General features: G+C 34.5%; 1 protein-coding gene across 1 annotated transcript in view; it reads left to right on the forward strand.

The window, feature by feature from the left end:
* The window catches only part of LOC142337706 (centrosomal protein of 290 kDa-like), a 270,490-nt gene that overhangs the window by 46,775 nt on the left and 205,397 nt on the right, over window positions 1-18,318 (forward strand). The window contains exons 13-14 of the mRNA XM_075387155.1: window positions 1,929-2,107; window positions 2,432-2,639. Of these exons, the coding sequence (XP_075243270.1) occupies window positions 1,929-2,107; window positions 2,432-2,639 (387 nt within the window). The remainder of the gene's footprint in view (window positions 1-1,928; window positions 2,108-2,431; window positions 2,640-18,318) is intronic.

Below are 18,318 nucleotides of genomic sequence, written 5' to 3' on the forward strand. Positions count from 1 at the left end.
AGTTTGATGCTCTAATCTATTGTTTTATTTGATCTGCCTTTGTGACTTGTAAAAATATTTAAAGCTTTCTGCCTTTTTCCTTGGATTTTTTTTTCAATGTGTTTACAGTTTCATTTTACTTCAGTTTCAGTTTACATCAATAATTTCATTTAAAATAATTGAACTCTGAGAATCTATTGGATTTTCTGTTATGATATTTCTGACTGACCTTCATGACTGCTTGATGTTCAATTTTTGTAATCTTTTTTGGCGCAAGATTTTGGTAGTAAACGATTCTATTCTGTTTCCTTGTCGGTTTCTGTTAAATTTAAATTTTCCGATAGTTTGAATTAATTTTTACAGATTTTTCTGGCAAAAGAGAGGTGATAACTGCGTTTTTGAAATGCTTTAACGCGGAAACAGATAAATTGTTCTTTTCAGACATAAATTTTAGTTTTCAATTTTTTTAGCTAAGTTTTGCGTAGCAAGGTTATTAGCAAATTTTGTTTCTTTGACTGGTTGTGTCATGACAATTAGCCCGATCAGTTTTTCGAGTTCATCAATTTTTGCCCATAATAAAAATACCCATTTTTCATCAGTAAGAGATATGTTTCTACGAATACATATTCTTGGGGTTTTATCTGTCAAATTGTTCATTTGCGTGATTAGATTTTGATGATACCTTACTTACCTCACTAAAAAAGTACTTCTGCACTTTAAAACTTATTTAATATGAATTAGTAGAAGGTCAAAGAAACATATGTAATTAATTGCTCTTGAACGAATTTCATAGCAATTATTGTAAACGTGTTGGTCTTTTTATGCAAATTTTTGGCTTGACCATTTTGCGCTTTTCTTCTAGAATATTCTTTGACTTCTCAAGTGACTTTTTCACGCTTTCGTTCTTCATTTTTGAGTGATCTCTATTGCTCTCACTCCGAAGTAAAGCTTGCTGCTAAAATAAAGTCGGTAAAAGCATAGAAGCAACAGGGGCCTTATAGCCGAGTGGTCAGTGCATCTGGTTGTTGATCGGGACGCCAGGGGTTCGAATGCCGATGGGGTCAAATGTTTTTCCACCCGCCTGTCGTTCGAGGACAATTCTTCCAACATCAGTCGGTTTGTTTTGTTTGTTTTTTGTATGAAAATCAATTTTCTCTGTCCTTTCAATCCCAGTCGGGGCTATATCTGCCGGGTATGTTATTACTGAATCCATAACACAAGTATATACTTTTAGCTAAAGATATTGATGGTGATTTGAGATTGATCCTTACTTTGTTCAAATGATGACAATCGAGAAGCTCTCGAGATGTAATGCAGTGTTGTCAGAACTCATATTGTAAGTTGATATGAGCTTAAGCCATTGCATAAATTGGAGACCTTGGGTAACCTTTAATAGGTTACATCTGGTCGCCATACTTGATCGATGATGAAGTTAGCCAAATCTGAACTTATCTCGTTTTGTGCAAATGTATAAATTATTTTGAAGCTCGCAGGATCAATCATTTTGCTATTGCTGATTGTCTGTTTTATGGCCTTTTTGATTTAGTTTTTAACACTCGAAGAGGCCTTATGTTTTCTGTATTTCACTACTCGAAGCGGCGTTATGTTTTTTGAGAGGTGAGCGAGAAAAAACTGGAAGTTCACGCAAAGTTTGAAAAAGTTCAGACAGTGAACAAAGTTAAAATTACGGCCAATAAAGCCAATGGCAGTTACGGAACGTCAGATTTGTCACGCTGGTACGTTTGCACTTACGCTGCTGCTTTTCAACCCATTTATCATTTTGGGAAAATGTGAAAGGATATCAACTTCCGCCTAAACTGATTCCATTGAGAGGATTAATTGAAGAAAAGCTGCTAGTTTAGTTGATCGGCTATGCCGAGTTTTTATGATCTCATAGTTGCGATGATTACTTTCTAGATAGTGGTTGATTTCTTGTTCAATGTTTTTAGTGTGGACTGGACGCCGGAGAGCCGCTAGACTTGGACAACTTCCGCAATCAGTTGGAGAAGCGGAAACAGGAGGACAGAGCCATGAACATCATCCTGCTGAACGAGGTGGAGAAACTGGAGAACGAGAGACTCAATCTCAAGAAACAGATCAGGGCTCTTGCCATGGACAAAGGACAGAGGTAAATAGAAATATGAAGAAAAAGTGAACAATTACAGATATCATTTTCGTCAATGTCGGTGTCACTAATTTTATTCTTATTCGAGTAAAATACTATTTGGTGTTCAGTTGAATAGTTTTTCCCGTGCCTAACTAGCTCAGTAATTCAGTATTGAATCAGATTTTCAATAACTTTTAGTTTCCACTTCACGCAGAGAAATTCAAATCGATATTTACTATGGGTAGATAGGGTACTGGCCGAACCAAAATTTCCACACACGAGCTCTCATTTGTGCTGCCCTCCCTCTTTTAAAATTTGGTCAACCTACAACTGTGAACTGTTTAGAGCGGCGGCTCTTGGCTTGACTGCTGATGAAATAATCCAAATTGACGAATTCACGGAGAATCTGCGAGCAACTAATGCTGCGAACAATGCGACTGCAGACTATTCATTCTTCAAAGTGCCTTCCTCACCTCGCAAACAAAGAATGCCAGTGGCAGATGATGGATACTCTAACACCTCAGGCTATAGAGACGAAGGAGATTATCATCCCGTTAGTGACATCCAATTAAAATCAGATTGAGACTTTTTACATAATACAATTTAATTGATCTGATCACAGAATTATGATGGTCTGTCTGGTTAATAGCCGCCGTCAGCCTCTCAACGGCTATTATTTAAGCGTTCTTCTTTTTTACGCGAAAGTGAGAAAAGCTTTCATGGTGAACAGATTTTCGCTAAGCGAGAGAAGTTTTTATAGCTGCGAAGCTGTAAGCTGAGCGTAGCTATATTGCGGTGCTCTTGGTTTTTTTCGTCGTCTGACGCTCTTTTTTTTAGGTTATTTGCGTGATTAGATTTTGATCATACGTGACTTACCTCACTCAATAAAATGACTTTTGCACTTTAAAACTTAAGTTTAATTTGAATTTGTTTAAGGTCAAAGGAACTCATATGTGCAGTAAAGGTCCCTTATAAGAGGCTTCTGTGGAATGAATTTTAACAAGCTTTATTAATTTATCGCTGAATGTTTTTTAGCCTAGTTTTTTGAGCAGCGTCGATTTTTTTTCAATTTAGATCTGTATCTGTTTCTATCTATTATATGGCGCGCAGGTCTATTCTTTTGCAGCTATTCCGGCAATCTGCCGGCTATGTTTTGATGACGCGCTGCATTCAGTGAATGAGTTTTTGACTTTAAAAAATGTTTTTGAGAGAACGGCGCATATAGATAACCGTTTTTGGCCGGTTTTTTGTCCATTTGGCTCATTTTTTTACTTGTATTTTGGTTTTTTGGAGAAATTGTTTGTGATCGATGCTCCGTTAATATATAACTTTCTGAAATTGATACCACAAGGTTTTGCAGAGCCTAACAATACTTTTCAAATGTAAAATGGGCTCATCTATATATTATTTCAGTGTCGACATAAAAGGCACCATGTTTAAGCTCCTAATCTTTACATGTTTTAACACCCCTAAACATGCTCTTCGGCAAAAAGCGACTGGCAACAGTCGGATTCCAACCGGGGTCTGTGAGTTAAGAGGCAGAAGCGCAATGAGTTGAGCTAAGAAACAGATGAGACGCTATTTTATCCTGATTTTTGTCCATTAACGTCGCATCCGTTTCTACCTTCTCCAATTTCATCCTTTTTTGACAATTTTTTGTGCGCCATGTCTTTCTTCTGTCACTATCTATCTTCTATCTATCTATATATAAAAAGTAATCCGAATACCTATACCACCATGTTTAAGCTCCTAATCTTCACATGTTTTAAGGCCTCTTAATTATACAGCAAAGCGTTTTGTTTTGCATGTATTTTCAAAAAAGGTCAATGACCGAAAACTTGAGCTTGCCAAAAGTTAATGACCGAGAAGTTACCTATGCCGAAACTTTCGAAGGAAGACCTTTTCTCTTTCGTTTCTTTCTTTCTTTGCTCCTTCTTTTTCTTTTTAATTTCTCTTTCATTTGTTTTGTTTTTTTCTTTTTCTGCTTTTTATCTTTCCTTTCTCTTTGTTTTCTCTTTTTTTCCTGTCTGTATCTCTCCTTTTCTCTTGCTTTTCTGTCGTTCTGTTCTGTCTTTTTTCTCTTTTGTCTTTCTTTTCTCTCTTTTTCTGTTCTTTTCTACCTTTTTCTCTTTCTTTATTCTCTTTTTGTTATATCTCTTGTTAGTTTCTCCCTTCTGTTCGCTTTTTCGTTTTTTTCTCTCTCCTTTCTGTAATTTTTCTCTTCTTTTCCTGCCATAAAGGTCAATGACTGAGTAGTTGCGGATGTAAAAATAGGTCATTGACCGAGAAGCTGCCTATGACCGAAAAGTTGCCAATGCCAAAAAGTCAATTACCGAAAAGTTACCTATGCCATAAATTTCAATGATTGAATAGCCGCGGATGTAAAGATAGGTAATTGACTGCGAATCTTTCTTTGAACGAAAAGTTACTTGTGCCAAAGGGGTCAACGACCGAAAAACTGCTGTTTCAAAAATTGGTCAATGACTGAGAACCTGCTAATAAAAAAGGTGTCGATCACCGAAAAAATTATTATAAAAAATAGTCCTTGAATGACATGTACTTATGCATCACGGATATTGACAGAATGAAGTTTCTCTAAGTAAGGGTCAATTAACGAAAGGGAATCGAAGATGAAAAACTGTCCATTTAATTAAATTTAAATTAGCTAGGCAGTAATATGTGGGGGACGTGCTTTTGTGTTACATTTTTAGTTTTTCTGAACACAAATTGTTGCGACGCCTTTAATCGAAGTTTTTGAGCAAAATGTTTGCGTAACCGATTTGATTTTATAAACAATCATCAATTAGTTTCAGTTTTGCTTGATCTCTGTCTCATAAAAGTTTTCACAACTGCAGTTTACTTAACTGAATCATTTGTTGCCAGGTTTTTTTCTAGATCAAATGAAAAGTTAGCCTGCGAATAGTTAATCCAATTTTTTTTTACTTTCGAAGGAAGTTCTTTTCTCTTTTTTTGTTTTTTTTTCTTTCGTTCTCGCCTTTTTTCTTTTTTATCTTTCATTTCTTTTTTTGGTTATCATTCTTTTCTTTCTTGGCTGTTTTTTCTCCTTCGTTTCTGCTTTCGTTTCTTTCTTATCTATCTTTCTTTTTTTGTCTTCCATTTTTTCTTATCTATCTTTCTTTTTTTGTCTTCCCTTTTCTCATGTTTCTCTCTCCTGTCGTTCTGTTCTGTCTTTTCGCTTTTGTCTCTTTTTCCTCTCTTTTTTTTCTGTTCCTTTGCTTTTCTTTTCTCTTTTTTTACTTTCTGCCTTTCATTTTGCTTTTTTGTTTTTCTTTTCTCTTTCCTTCCCGTATTTCTCTTGCTTTTCTCCTTCTCTGCTGTTCTCTCTGTCATTGTATTTGTGTCTTCGCTCTATTTGGTTTCTTCTCTTTTATCTCTTTTCTGGCTTTCTGTTCTGTGTTTCTTACCTGTCTTTCTTTTTTCTTCTTTTGCGATCTTACCGAAAAGTTACCTATGCCATAAATTTCAATGATTGAATAGCCGCGGATGTAAAGATAGGTCATTGACCGCGAATCTTTCTTTGAACGAAAAGTTACTTGTGCCAAAGGGGTCAACGACCGAAAAACTGCTGTTTCAAAAATTGGTCAATGACTGAGAAACTGCTAATAAAAAAGATGTCGATAACCGAAAAAATTATTATAAAAAATAGTCCTTGAATCACATGTATTTATGCATCACGGATATTGACAGAATGAAGTTTCTCTAAGTAAAGGTCCAGGGATTCGAAGATGAAAAATTGTCCCTTTAAGTAAATTTAAATTAGCTAGATAGTAATATGTGGGGGACGTGCTTTTGTGTTACATTTTAAATTCTGCTGAACACAAATTGTTGCGAGGCTTTTAATCGAAGTTTTTGAGCAAAATGTTTGCGTAACCGATTTGATGTTTTAAACAATCATCAATTAGTTTCAGTTTTGCTTGATCTCTGTCTCATAAAAGTTTTAACAACTGCAGTTTTCTTAACTGAATCATTTGTTGCCAGGTTTTTTTTAGATTAAATGAAAAGATAGCCTGCGAATAGTTAATTCGATTTTTTTTACTTTGTTTCTTTTTTTTGTTTTCTTCCTTTCTCGCTTTTTTTATCTTTCATTTCTTCTTTTGGTTATCATTCTTTTCTTTCTTTAGTGTTTTTTCTCCTTCGTTTCTTTGTTTCTTTCTTATCTATTTTTCTTTTTTGTCTTCCTTTTTTTCTTATCTATCTTTTTTTGTCTTCCCTTTTCTCCTGTTTCTCTCTCTCTCTCTATACATATATATATATATATATATATATATATATATATATATATATATATATTATATATATACTGTCGTTGTGTTCTGTCTTTTCTCTTTTGTCTCTTTCTCCTCTTTTTTTCTGTTCCTTTCTGCTTTTCTTTTCTCTTTTTTTACTTTCTGCCTTTCGTTTTGCGTTTTTGTTTTTCTTTTCTCTTTCATTTCTGTATTTTTTCTCTTGCTTTTCTGTCATTGTATTTTTGTCTTAGCTCTATTTGGTTTCTTCTCTCATTTATCTTTTTTTTCTCGCCTTTTTCTCGCTTTCTGTTCTGTGTTTCTTACCTGTCTTTCTTTTTTCTTCTCCGATCTTTTTTCCCGCCTTTCTGTTATCTCATTCTTTTCTTTTTCGTTCCTCTTTCGTCTTTAGTTTGCCCTTCTCCTTTCCTCTTGCTTTTCTTTTGCCTTTCTGTATTTCTTTCCTGTCTTTTGCTTTTTCTTTTGTCTCTTTCTTTTCTGTTTTCTTTTGCCTTTCTTTTCGCTCATTCTTTTTTCTCTCCTTCGTTTCTGTCTTAATTTTCTCGTTTTTTCTACTTTTCGGATTTTATATTTTCCCTGTGGCTTTTCTCTCGCTTTTCTTTCTTTTTGTTTTGATCTTTTTTCTCATTTCTTGCTGTTCCTCTGCTCTGCCTCCTTCTTGTATTGTTTAATTTCTCTTTTTCCTGTCGCTTTTCTTTCCTTGTTTTTTTCTGCCTTTTTCTCAATCTTTTTTCTTTCATTCCTCTTCCGTTTTTCTCTTTAGTGTGTCGTTCTCTCCTGTTCCCTTTCTGTTTTTGTTTTCTCTCATGCTTTGCTCTTTCTTTTCGCTTTGTTTTCTCTTTCTTTTCCGTTCTTATTTTCCGCCTTTCTCATCTTTTTTCTCTTTTGTTCCTCTTTAGCTTCTCTTTATTCTCGCCTGCTTATCTCTTTCCTTTCTGTCTTTCATTTCTCCCTTGTTTTTCTCTTTCTTTTCTGTCTTTTGTTTGTCTTTCTTTTCTCTCGTTTCTTTCTGTTGTCTTTTCTGCCTTTTTTCTGTTTTTTTCTATTTTGTTTTTTCTCTCTCTTCTCTTTCTTTTGTCATTTTTTTCTGCCTTTTTTCTCATCCTTTCTTTTTTTCCTCTTTAGCTTCTCCCTTTATTTTTTCGCTGGTTTTTCTGTCTTTCTTTTCTCGCTTTTCTTTCTTCTGTCTTTTTTTGCCTCTTTTCGTTTTTTTGTCTTTTTGTTTTCTGTCTTTCTTTTCTGTTCTTTTTGTCTGCCTTCTTTTCTCTCTTTCTTCTTTCTTTTTCTATCATTTCTGCTCTTTCTTCTCTGTATTTCGTTTCTCTCTTTCTTTTCTCTTTTGTTTCTGCTCTTCTTCCTGCCTTTGTTCTCATTCGTTTTCTCTTTCGTTCCTCTGTCGTTTCTTTGTTTTCTCGTTTTCTTCTTTCATTTCTGTTTTTTATTTTCTTCTCGCTCTTCTTTTTTTTCTGTCTTTCTTTTATCTTTCTTTTCTGTTTTCTTTTGCCCTTCTTTTCGCTCATTTTTTTTTCACTCCTTCGTTTCTGTCTTAATTTTCTCGTTTTTTCTATTTTTCGGAATTTATATTTTCCCTGTGGCTTTTCTCTCGCTTTTCTTTCTTTTTGTTTTGATCTTTTTTCTCTCATTTCTTGCTGTTCCTCTGCTCTGCCTCCTTCTTGTATTGTTTAATTTCTCTTCTTCCTGTCGCTTTTCTTTCCTTGTTTTTTTCTGCCTTTTTCTCGATCTTTTTTCTTTCATTCCTCTTCCGTTTTTCTCTTTAGTGTGTCGTTCTCTCCTGTTCCCTTTCTGTTTTTGTTTTCTCTCATGCTTTGCTCTTTCTTTTCGCTTTGTTTTTTCTTTCTTTTCCGTTCTTATTTTCCGCCTTTGTTCTCGTCTTTTCTCTTTTGTTCCTCTTTAGCTTCTCTTTATTTTCTCGCCTGCTTATCTCTTTCCTTTCTGTCTTTCATTTCTCCCTTGCTTTTCTCTTTCTTTTCTGTCTTTTGTTTGTCTTTCTTTTCTCTCGGTTCTTTCTGTTGTCTTTTCTGCCTTTTTTCTGTTTTTTTTTTATTTTTTGTTTTCTCTCTCTTCTCTTTCTTTTCTGTTATTTTTTTCTGCCTTTTTTCTCATCCTTTCTCTTTTTTCCTCTTTAGCTTCTCTCTTTATTTTTTCGCTTGTTTTTCTGTCTTTCTTTTCTCGCTTTTCTTTCTTCTGTCTTTTTTTGCCTCTTTTCGTTTTTTGTCTTTTTGTTTTCTGTCTCTTTTTTTTCTGTTCTTTTTGGTCTGCCTTCTTTTCTCTTTCTTCTTTCTTTTCTATCATTTCTGCTCTTCCTTCTCTGTATTTCGTTTCTCTCTTTCTTTTCTCTTTTGTTTCTGCTCTTCTTCCTGCCTTTGTTCTCATTCGTTTTCTCTTTCGTTCCTCTGTCGTTTCTTTGTTTTCTCGTTTTCTTCTTTCATTTCTGTTTTTTATTTTCTTCTCGCTCTTCTTTTTTTTCTGTCTTTCTTTTATCTTTCTTTTCTGTTTTCTTTTGCCCTACTTTTCGCTCATTCTTTTTTCTCTCCTTCGTTTCTGTCTTAATTTTCTCGTTTTTTCTATTTTTCGGATTTTATATTTTCCCTGTGGCTTTTCTCTCGCTTTTCTTTCTTTTTGTTTTGATCTTTTTTCTCTCATTTCTTGCTGTTCCTCTGCTCTGCCTCCTTCTTGTATTGTTTAATTTCTCTTTTTCCTGTCGCTTTTCTTTCCTTGTTTTTTTCTGCCTTTTTCTCGATCTTTTTTCTTTCATTCCTCTTCCGTTTTTCTCTTTAGTGTGTCGTTCTCTCCTGTTCCCTTTCTGTTTTTGTTCTGTCATGCTTTGCTCTTTCTTTTCGCTTTGTTTTCTCTTTCTTTTCCGTTCTTATTTTCCGCCTTTGTTCTCGTCTTTTTTTCTCTTTTGTTCCTCTTTAGCTTCTCTTTATTTTCTCGCCTGCTTATCTCTTTCCTTTCTGTCTTTCATTTCTCCCTTGCTTTTCTCTTTCTTTTCTGTCTTTTGTCTGTCTTTCTTTTCTCTCGTTTCTTTCTGTTGTCTTTTCTGCCTTTTTTCTGTTTTTTTTTATTTTTTGTTTTCTCTCTCTTCTCTTTCTTTTCTTTTCTGTTATTTTTTTCTGCCTTTTTTCTCATCCTTTCTCTTTTTTCCTCTTTAGCTTCTCTCTTTATTTTTTCGCTTGTTTTTCTGTCTTTCTTTTCTCGCTTTTCTTTCTTCTGTCTTTTTTTGCCTCTTTTCGTTTTTTGTCTTTTTGTTTTCTGTCTCTTTCTTTTCTGTTCTTTTTGTCTGCCTTCTTTTCTCTTTCTTCTTTCTTTTCTATCATTTCTGCTCTTTCTTCTCTGTATTTCGTTTCTCTCTTTCTTTTCTCTTTTGTTTCTGCTCTTCTTCCTGCCTTTGTTCTCATTCGTTTTCTCTTTCGTTCCTCTGTCGTTTCTCTTTGTTTTCTCGTTTTCTTCTTTCATTTCTGTTTTTTCTTTTCTTCTCGCTCTTCTTTTTTTGTCTTTCTTTTCTCTTTCTTTTCTGTTTTCTTTTGCCCTTTTTTTCGCTCATTCTTTTTTCTCTCCTTCGTTTCTGTCTTAATTTTCTCGTTTTTTCTACTTTTCGGATTTTATATTTTCCCTCTGAGTTTTCTCTCGCTTTTCTTTCTTTTTGTTTTCATCTTTTTTCTCTCATTTCTTGCTGTTCCTCTGCTCCGCCTCCTTCTTGTATTGTTTATTTTGTCTTTTTCCTGTCGCTTTTCTTTCCTTGTTTTTTTCTGCCTTTTTCTCGATCTTTTTTCTTTCATTCCTCTTCCGTTTTTCTCTTTAGTGTGTCGTTCTCTCCTGTTCCCTTTCTGTTTTTGTTTTCTCTCATGCTTTGCTCTTTCTTTTCGCTTTGTTTTCTCTTTCTTTTCCGTTCTTATTTGCCGCCTTTCTTCTCATCTTTTTTCTCTCTTTTGTTCCTCTTTAGCTTCTCTTTATTTTCTCGCCTGCTTATCTCTGTCCTTTCTGTCTTTCATTTCTCCCTTGCTTTTCTTTTTCTTTTCTGTCTTTTGTTTGTCTTTCTTTTCTCTCGTTTCTTTTTGTTGTCTTTTCTGCCTTTTTTCTGTTTTTTTTGTGTTTTTTCTCTCTTCTCTTTCTTTTCTTTCTTTTCTGTTATTTTTTTCTGCCTTTTTTCTCATCCTTTCTCTTATTTTCCTCTTTAGCTTCTCTCTTTATTTTTTTTGCTTGTTTTTCTGTCTTTCTTTTCTCGCTTTTCTTTCTTCTGTCTTTTTTTTGCCTCTTTTCGTTTTTTTGTCTTTTTGTCTCTCTCTTTCTTTTCTGTTCTTTTTTGTCTGCCTTCTTTTCTCTCTTTCTTCTTTCTTTTCTATCATTTCTGCTCTTTCTTCTCTGTATTTCGTTTCTCTTTTCTCTTTTGTTTCTGCTCTTCTTCCTGCCTTTGTTCTCATTCGTTTTCTCTTTCGTTCCTCTGTCGTTTCTCTTTGTTTTCTCGTTTTCTTCTTTCATTTCTGTTTTTTCTTTTCTTCTCGCTCTTCTTTTTTTTCTGTCTTTCTTTTCTGTTTTCTTTTGCCCTTCTTTTCGCTCATTCTTTTTTCTCCTTCGTTTCTGTCCTAATTTTCTCGTTTTTCCTGCTTTTCGGATTTTATATTTTCCCTCTGTGTTTTCTCTCGCTTTTTTTTCTTTTTGTTTTGATCTTTTTTCTCTCATTTCTTGCTGTTTCTATGCTCTGCCTCCTTCTTGTATTGTTTATTTTGTCTTTTTCCTGTCGCTTTTCTTTCCTTGTTTATTTCTGCCTTTTTCTCAATCCTTTTTTCATTCCTCTTCCGTTTTTCTCTTTAGTGTGTCGTTCTCTCCTGCTCCCTTTCTGTTTTTGTTTTCGCTCATGCTTTGCTCTTTCTTTTCGCTTTGTTTTCTCTTTCTTTTCCGTTCTTATTTTCCGCCTTTGTTCTCGTCTTTTTTTCTCTTTTGTTCCTCTTTAGCTTCTTTATTTTCTCGCCTGCTTATCTCTGTCCTTTCTGTCTTTCATTTCTCCCTTGCTTTTCTCTTTCTTTTCTGTCTTTTGTTTGTCTTTCTTTTCTCTCGTTTCTTTTTGTTGTCTTTTCTGCCTTTTTTCTGTTTTTTTGTGTTTTTTCTCTTCTCTTTCTTTTCTTTCTTTTGTGTTCTTTTTGTCTGCCTTCTTTTCTCTCTTTCTTCTTTCTTTTCTATCATTTCTGCTCTTTCTTTTCTCTTTTTTTCTCTTTTGTTTCTGCTCTTTTTCCTGCCTTTGTTTGTTCTCATTCGTTTTCTCTTTCGTTCCTCTGTCGTTTCTCTTTGTTTTCTCGTTTTCTTCTTTCATTTCTGTTTTTTCTTTTCTTCTCGCTCTTCTGTTTTTTCTGTCTTTCTTTTCTCTTGCTTTTCTGTTTCCTTTTTTTTCTTTTGTCTCTTTCTTTTCTGTCTTTCGTTTCTCGATTTTTTTCTCTCCCTTCTCTTTCCTCTCTTCCTTTTGCTCTTCATTTTTTCGTTTATTTTTCTTTTCTCTATTTCATTCCTTTTTTGTCTTTTCTCTTTCGTCTCTCCATCTTTTCTCTCTATTTTCTTTTTCTGTCGTTTTCTCTTGCTTTTCTGTCTTTCTCTTTCTTGTGTTCTCTTTTTGCTGCCCTTTTTCTTTTTTCTGTCTTTCTTTTGTCTTCTGTCTCGTTTCTCCCTTTCGTCTCTTTTCTTATTCCTTTCTGTCTTTCTTTTTTTCTGTTTTTTTTGTTTTTTTTTCTTCTGTTTTCTCTCCTTCCATATCTTGTTTCTTCTCTTTTTTACGCTCTCTAAAAATGCAGCCTAACGTATTACATGCGTTACGCTACGACACCATGTAGAATTTCGTTATCTGTACAAGTCTTAGCGCTCCTTAATTATGCGAGTCAGCAAAGCCAAAAAAGTTCAACACGAAATTGCTGGTACTTGGGGGTATTATACTAAACCAAACACATCCGTGACGTAATACCTATGGCTGTTGAACGGGGGCATGTGTTCCAGCCCGATGTATTACGAAAAATAATGAATTTTAAAACTTCTTTTTTTTTCAAACGATCTTGTTATGCTTTTGCGGGCCTGCTAGTACTTCTCTATTTTAAAGTCAGTTTTGGATTTTTTCCTTTTTGGATTTTTGAGAGGACTTTTTTTGAACAATCAGTGTATATGGCTACGTTCGATTGTACGTGGCCATATTTACACGTGCTAATCCGTTTTGCAATTTTTGACCAACTTTCCTTTAATTTTTGGTTTTAGTTAGTAGAAAGTCTTTCTGTGCACAGCCTGTGGTTTTTTTCTTGTTGTTAATAAATCATGTTATTAACTGATTTGTTTTTTGAAGTTTAATCTTCAATGAAAATTGGTTTCTTTATTAAAATTTTAATATATTTTTATATATAGTTTTAATATTTTGCCAATTGTTTTGCAAACTATTTCAGTTTATCGATTCTCAGTAACCTTTTATCATTTTCTTATGTTTACAGAAGCATGGCTGTGTAATCTATTTGAGCCATGATTGCTAAATAAATATATGTGCTGAATTTTGGATCGATAATTTTTGGAGTGTATTTAATACAGGATGTAAAAGTCAATGCTGCATGTGAAAGTTAAGTATTTAGGATAAACGGCTGAACGAATCAAAAAGTTGAGAGAAAACAGTGATTTTCTGTTCATATCGTTGAAGACTATTGTATATATGCAGAGTGAGAAAAGTTGGTGTGAAAAAAAAAATTCGCTAAGCGAGTGAATTTTGATCACGTTCGGCTTTTTCAAAGCATTTTTTTTATTTTATTTACTCTTTTTCAATCAGAGTGTTTCTCACATTTATCTAAACTATTTGCAGTGTGTTTAGAGCACTTTTAAGCATCTGAAGCTAATGTTGCAGTTTTTTAGCAGTTTTGGTGGTCGTTCATGGATGAATAGTTTTAAAATTGAAGAAAAATGGCTAAATTCGAGCAAATTTATGACGATTTTTGTACTTTTTTTATGGTCTTAACTTTCTTCCGGCTTTACGATTCCTGCTGTTATTTTTCTCCGTCAATTCTAAGTTGAGGGTTACTTTTTATTGTCGCTGCTATGAAATGACACTTCAAATCTAGTCATGGCTCGTTCTGAAACTTAAACTTAACTTAAGGTTTTGTCTTAGCAGTTTTCCCTCCTGCGTTTTGGATCAGTGGCTGATCTGGCAGAAAAAGTTATAAAATTTTTTTGCCGAATAATGGTTAATTTAAACAAATTTTCTAAATATTTTATGTTTAGTTTTTAATTGTTGTTTTTTCGAGGTTTTCAGAGTTTTAATTTTCGGTTTTGTCCGTCATCTCCTGTCCCTTTCGAGTTTCTCTTTATCAACCCATATCATTGGCTTGTTTGTTAATTTTTAATATTTTTCCGCAAATTATCTGTGTAACAGGTTCCTTTACCAATAGTTTTTCTGGAATTGCCATCAAAGTTAGATTTTATCAGATTGTGTATCATTTTGTCAGATAGTTTTCTTATGATTAATAGCCGCACAGCGATAGTTGGGGCTATTATTGGCCTTCTCTTGGTTTTTTTTATTTCGTCGTCGCGATTTTTGTTACGACCATATGACGTCACAACCACTTCAAATCTGCTTTTTGTTCACTCGTTCATGTAATTTCAACTGAATTGCGTGCGTGACGTCGTTTTTCGCTCTTAGTGGAGCGAGTTTTTTACAATTCAAAGAATTTGAATTGTATTGGGGCGCTGTCTTTTTTAACATCTGTTCACACATTTTCATGATTTTTGAAGTCAAATTGGAGTGGTGATTTTGGTCACGCCGAATCAGAAAATGGAGCGAAAAAGCGAGTTGTTTTGCGGCGTGAGTTTTTTTTGCTCTAATTTTAAACAAGAGTGATTAAACGGTGTTTGAACAAAAATTCCGCTATCTCGCTAGTTATTTTTTGACTTGTCATGCTATGTTTTTTTATTTGTTCATTCGTGTAATTAAATTTTTGGTCACACTTGACTTACCTCACTCTCAAAAATGACTTCCTCACTTTGAAATTGACTTTTATTTGCTTTAATTCAATGAGATAAGGTCAAGTGAATGTGTGTCACTCTAAATGAAGGTTATTTGAGAGCAGCTGATAGAGGCAGCAAGAACTTATACAGTTTTTTAATGAAAATATAACATGTCAGCCTTCAATGAAAATACGAATTTTTTGCAGGTTTTTTTTATACTGCGGATCTACGAAGCTATTGCGGCTATTTTCTGACAATCTGCCAGCTATGTTTTTTTTCTTGTTGTTGTTCCAAAGTTCTTAGTATAATTATGTAGAATGTAAATTAGGTCAGTGAGTGGTCACTTTTCTACTTCGAGTGGTTTTCGGAATTCTTCCGGCTATTCTTTTTAATGCGTTTTACCTTTTTGATCACCTTTTTCGTTTTACATAAGTCTTGATTTTGACGACTGACTCATGACTTACCTCACTCAATGTTTGAACTGAATGGACTTTCAATCCTGTCACTAAATGAATTACGCAATATAGTGAATACGGTCAGTGTCAAAAGAGCAAAATCAAAAGAAACGGGATGAAACGCTTAAGCCCGGTCATTGTCATTTTTCTTTCGATTTTCAAAGTTCAGTAGTGCGATTGGTAGCTGAAATTATTAATTGCTAGCAAACGAAGTTTGTAGCAATTATTTTAGTCCTGTCGGTCTTTTTTATGCGATTTTTCGCTTGACCGATTTTTCGTCTGACCCATTTGACTCTCCGTCCTCAAAAACAGGAAGCGCCCAGCGGGCATCAAATGCTCTTTCAGCTCAGTAGTCTCCAAGTATGCGATTAACAGAAACTGTATTGAAAACATACTGATGGCGGTTCCTAGAGGTTGAAGATGATGGCGGTTCACTCCATCCCATCAGTCCCCCGTTGCACCAACACCCCCCCCCCCGTGACTAGCTACTGACGAACCAACCGCTCGCCGGTTTTTTGAGAGCAATTCGCCCGACGTTAGACGGTTATGTTTATTAAGCTTAATAGCTTTCAGTTTGGAAGCTGAAGTAGGTATAGTTTTAGGATCTAAGTTGAACTGCACATTGAATAGGAACACTTTTTTGAAACTTGAAGCTATAATTTGATCTAAATGTTGTTAATGAAGAAACAAGTCGAGGGAAAGTTTATCTATGATTTGATAGCGAAAAGGTTACAAATTATAACAGCTGCAAAACACCAAAGTCGCAAATACAAAAAATCAAAAGGTGAAGATCAAATCTAATTTAAAAGAATGTGAATTGATTTTTTAAACGGTTAACTGGAAAATTGTGTATAAAAAGCATGCACCATTAATATAATTACTATATAAATACTATAATTGATATAATATAATTAATAAACACTAATTAGCCTCATTGAAAAGTCGATCAGCGAACTCTCTCTCTCTCAAAAATACTCAATACTTCGGCAAGAAAAATGTGAGGTATTAACTGTATGGACAATATAGTTGCGTCTCTGGATTAGATGTGCTGCTTGAGAAACTGATTTTGAAGGGGGACTCCACAAGAAAGCGATGAAATTCCAGAAATTTTGTTTGCTCTCGAACGAAGCTTGTAGCAACTAGTGGTCCTGCAGTCTTTTTTTAGTGCGTATTGTCACTTGACGGATGTTTCGTCTAACCCACTGGCTTTCCGTGCGCAAAACAAAATCAGCAGGTAACGCCCGGAGGACATTAAGTGATCTTAGAACCTCATAGTTAACTAGACTCTAGGGATGCGATTCATCAAAACTGTTTTGCATAAATTCAAGGTCTGAAGGGCGGTTCTTAGAGTTTGACTCTTGACCCCAACACACTTCACGCTGGGTCTCAATGGCTTCCTATGAAGGTATAATATAGTTTTTTTTATACCTACAGGTGACAGCCAATGCTTTTCTGACTTTTTTTTTTCAAAAATATTATTTTAATTTTGAACTTAAACCTGAACAATGACATGTCCCGTCCATTTTTCTTGTAAACTTCTAATGTTTTTTTATAGTAGCCGCGAAGCTGTAAATTGAGCGGAGTTAATTTGCGGTGCTCTTGTTTTTTGTTGTGTCTGATGCTCTTTTTCGTTTTCATTCGTTCACAAAGCAAAGCTGAAAAATCAAATTTTCGGATTGACTTCCTGTTACTAACATCATTTGTGCGCCTGACGTCATTTCGCACCCTCTTTAGCCAACCTTTTTAGCTCATTTGCGTGATTTTGATCATACTTGAACTTATTTAATGCCTTCAGTTGACCGCTAATGCTTTATTGACTTTTTTCAAAAATATCAATTTAATTTGGAACCCTACCGCTTTTCTTCTTTTTGTCAACTTAGTCTCATTTATGATAGGTGCCATCCAATTTCTTTTGAAGCAAAAATTATACTCTATTGATGTTTTTGCTTTTTAATAGCCGCGAAGCGATAGCGGCTATTATTGGGGACATCGTGGTTTTTTCCGACTCGAAGAGGAGTATTGAGATTCTACAGGTTTTTTTCTTTAGTAGAAAGCAAGTTTGTTCATGACTTGAATTTTGACTTCTTTCTGATCGAGCATTTACCTCCGTTTTTGATTGTTGACTTCTGTTTTCGAACATTGGACTTTAACTGTAGCTTTGTTTGTAATGTATAGTAATTAGGAACTGCTGGTAATGTTCAAGGTGGAGAGGTCATTTTGAGAATTTTTTCCTATATAAGTCACCCATAATTATCTAAACTACACCGCACAACCCCCCACCACCTATCTACCCCCAACACCTTCCTACCCCTCCCCCGGGGGCGGTGGGGAGCATTTTTAAAAAATTGTCGGCATTTTTAAAACACTTTAATGTGGTTTGTTGGGCTACTTTTTTTTCTCTTGTCTATTTTGATGTTCTGATTTCGGTAAGGTTAGGTTAGATATTATAAAGCACGACGATTCGAGTCGTGTCTGTTATTCTACCGGCTATGTTTTTTAATTCGCCGTCTCCATCGATGATTCTTACAACCTCGCTTCTTGGAATTGACTTTTTCAATGACTTCTACTGCTTTGCATATAAAATTTGAGTGCCTGACTCAAAAAATGACTTCTGAACTCAATGAACATTTACTAATTGTGCGATTCTTGTTCTTGATTGCGAATATTAATTTTGAAGAATATTAATTTTGAATATTAATTTTGAAAATTAATTTTGAATATTAATTTTGAAAAGGTTTTTTTCCTTATAGAGCGTATGTGTCTGATAAAAATGACAGTCCGAATCTAACCCAAGAAGTCTAGTGTAGTGGTCTATTACAAAGCTTCTGAGCGTTAAATTAGAAATAAACTTGTTGTAATGGTCAAATTGGATGATAACTGCACATAAAATTGGAACCGTTTTTGAGACTAAGGCGGTAATTTTCCATCAATTCTGTTTGCCTTTTCCAATGACAATAAATTTCGATTAGTATCAGCTTTGAAACAAAGCACAAGCATTTAATTTTGGTTATAACAACTACAGATTTCCTTGCACTTATTTTTTTGGTCAACAGCTGGCTATGTCTTTTGTTGCATTCAAGACACTTAATGACAAATCTTGTAAACTTGGAAAATTGATGTTTGGTGCGCAAATTGAACATCAGTTATACCAGAAAACAGGAAACTTTTGTATTGGATAAACATGCAATTGATGCAATGGCTTTCAGTCCTAATAGCCCTAGCTCAACTTAATGTGGTTCGTCGATTGAAAGTGTTACTTCTTTGCAATTTCCCTTGTCCTTCATGTTTGTTTGATGCAGCGATTCCATAGTCCAATTGAGCTCTTACTACCAAAGAAAGCTCACGGGACAAGAAATATGGTGGCTTCCAAAACCAAGGTTGTCCGGCCTGGTGAAAGTGGACACCCTGGTAACGGAAGGGGTGGAAGCACTTTAGTTGCTGATAATTTATCTCAGTTGAATGATGATTTGAAAAAGGTTAAATAATCTCGCCTATTAGTGTGTAAAATTGCGTAGTCCATTTAGACAAAAATTGT

This window comes from Convolutriloba macropyga, chromosome 4 (assembly GCF_964194025.1).
Source record: "Convolutriloba macropyga chromosome 4, txConMacr16.3, whole genome shotgun sequence".
NCBI lineage: Eukaryota > Metazoa > Xenacoelomorpha > Acoela > Convolutidae > Convolutriloba > Convolutriloba macropyga.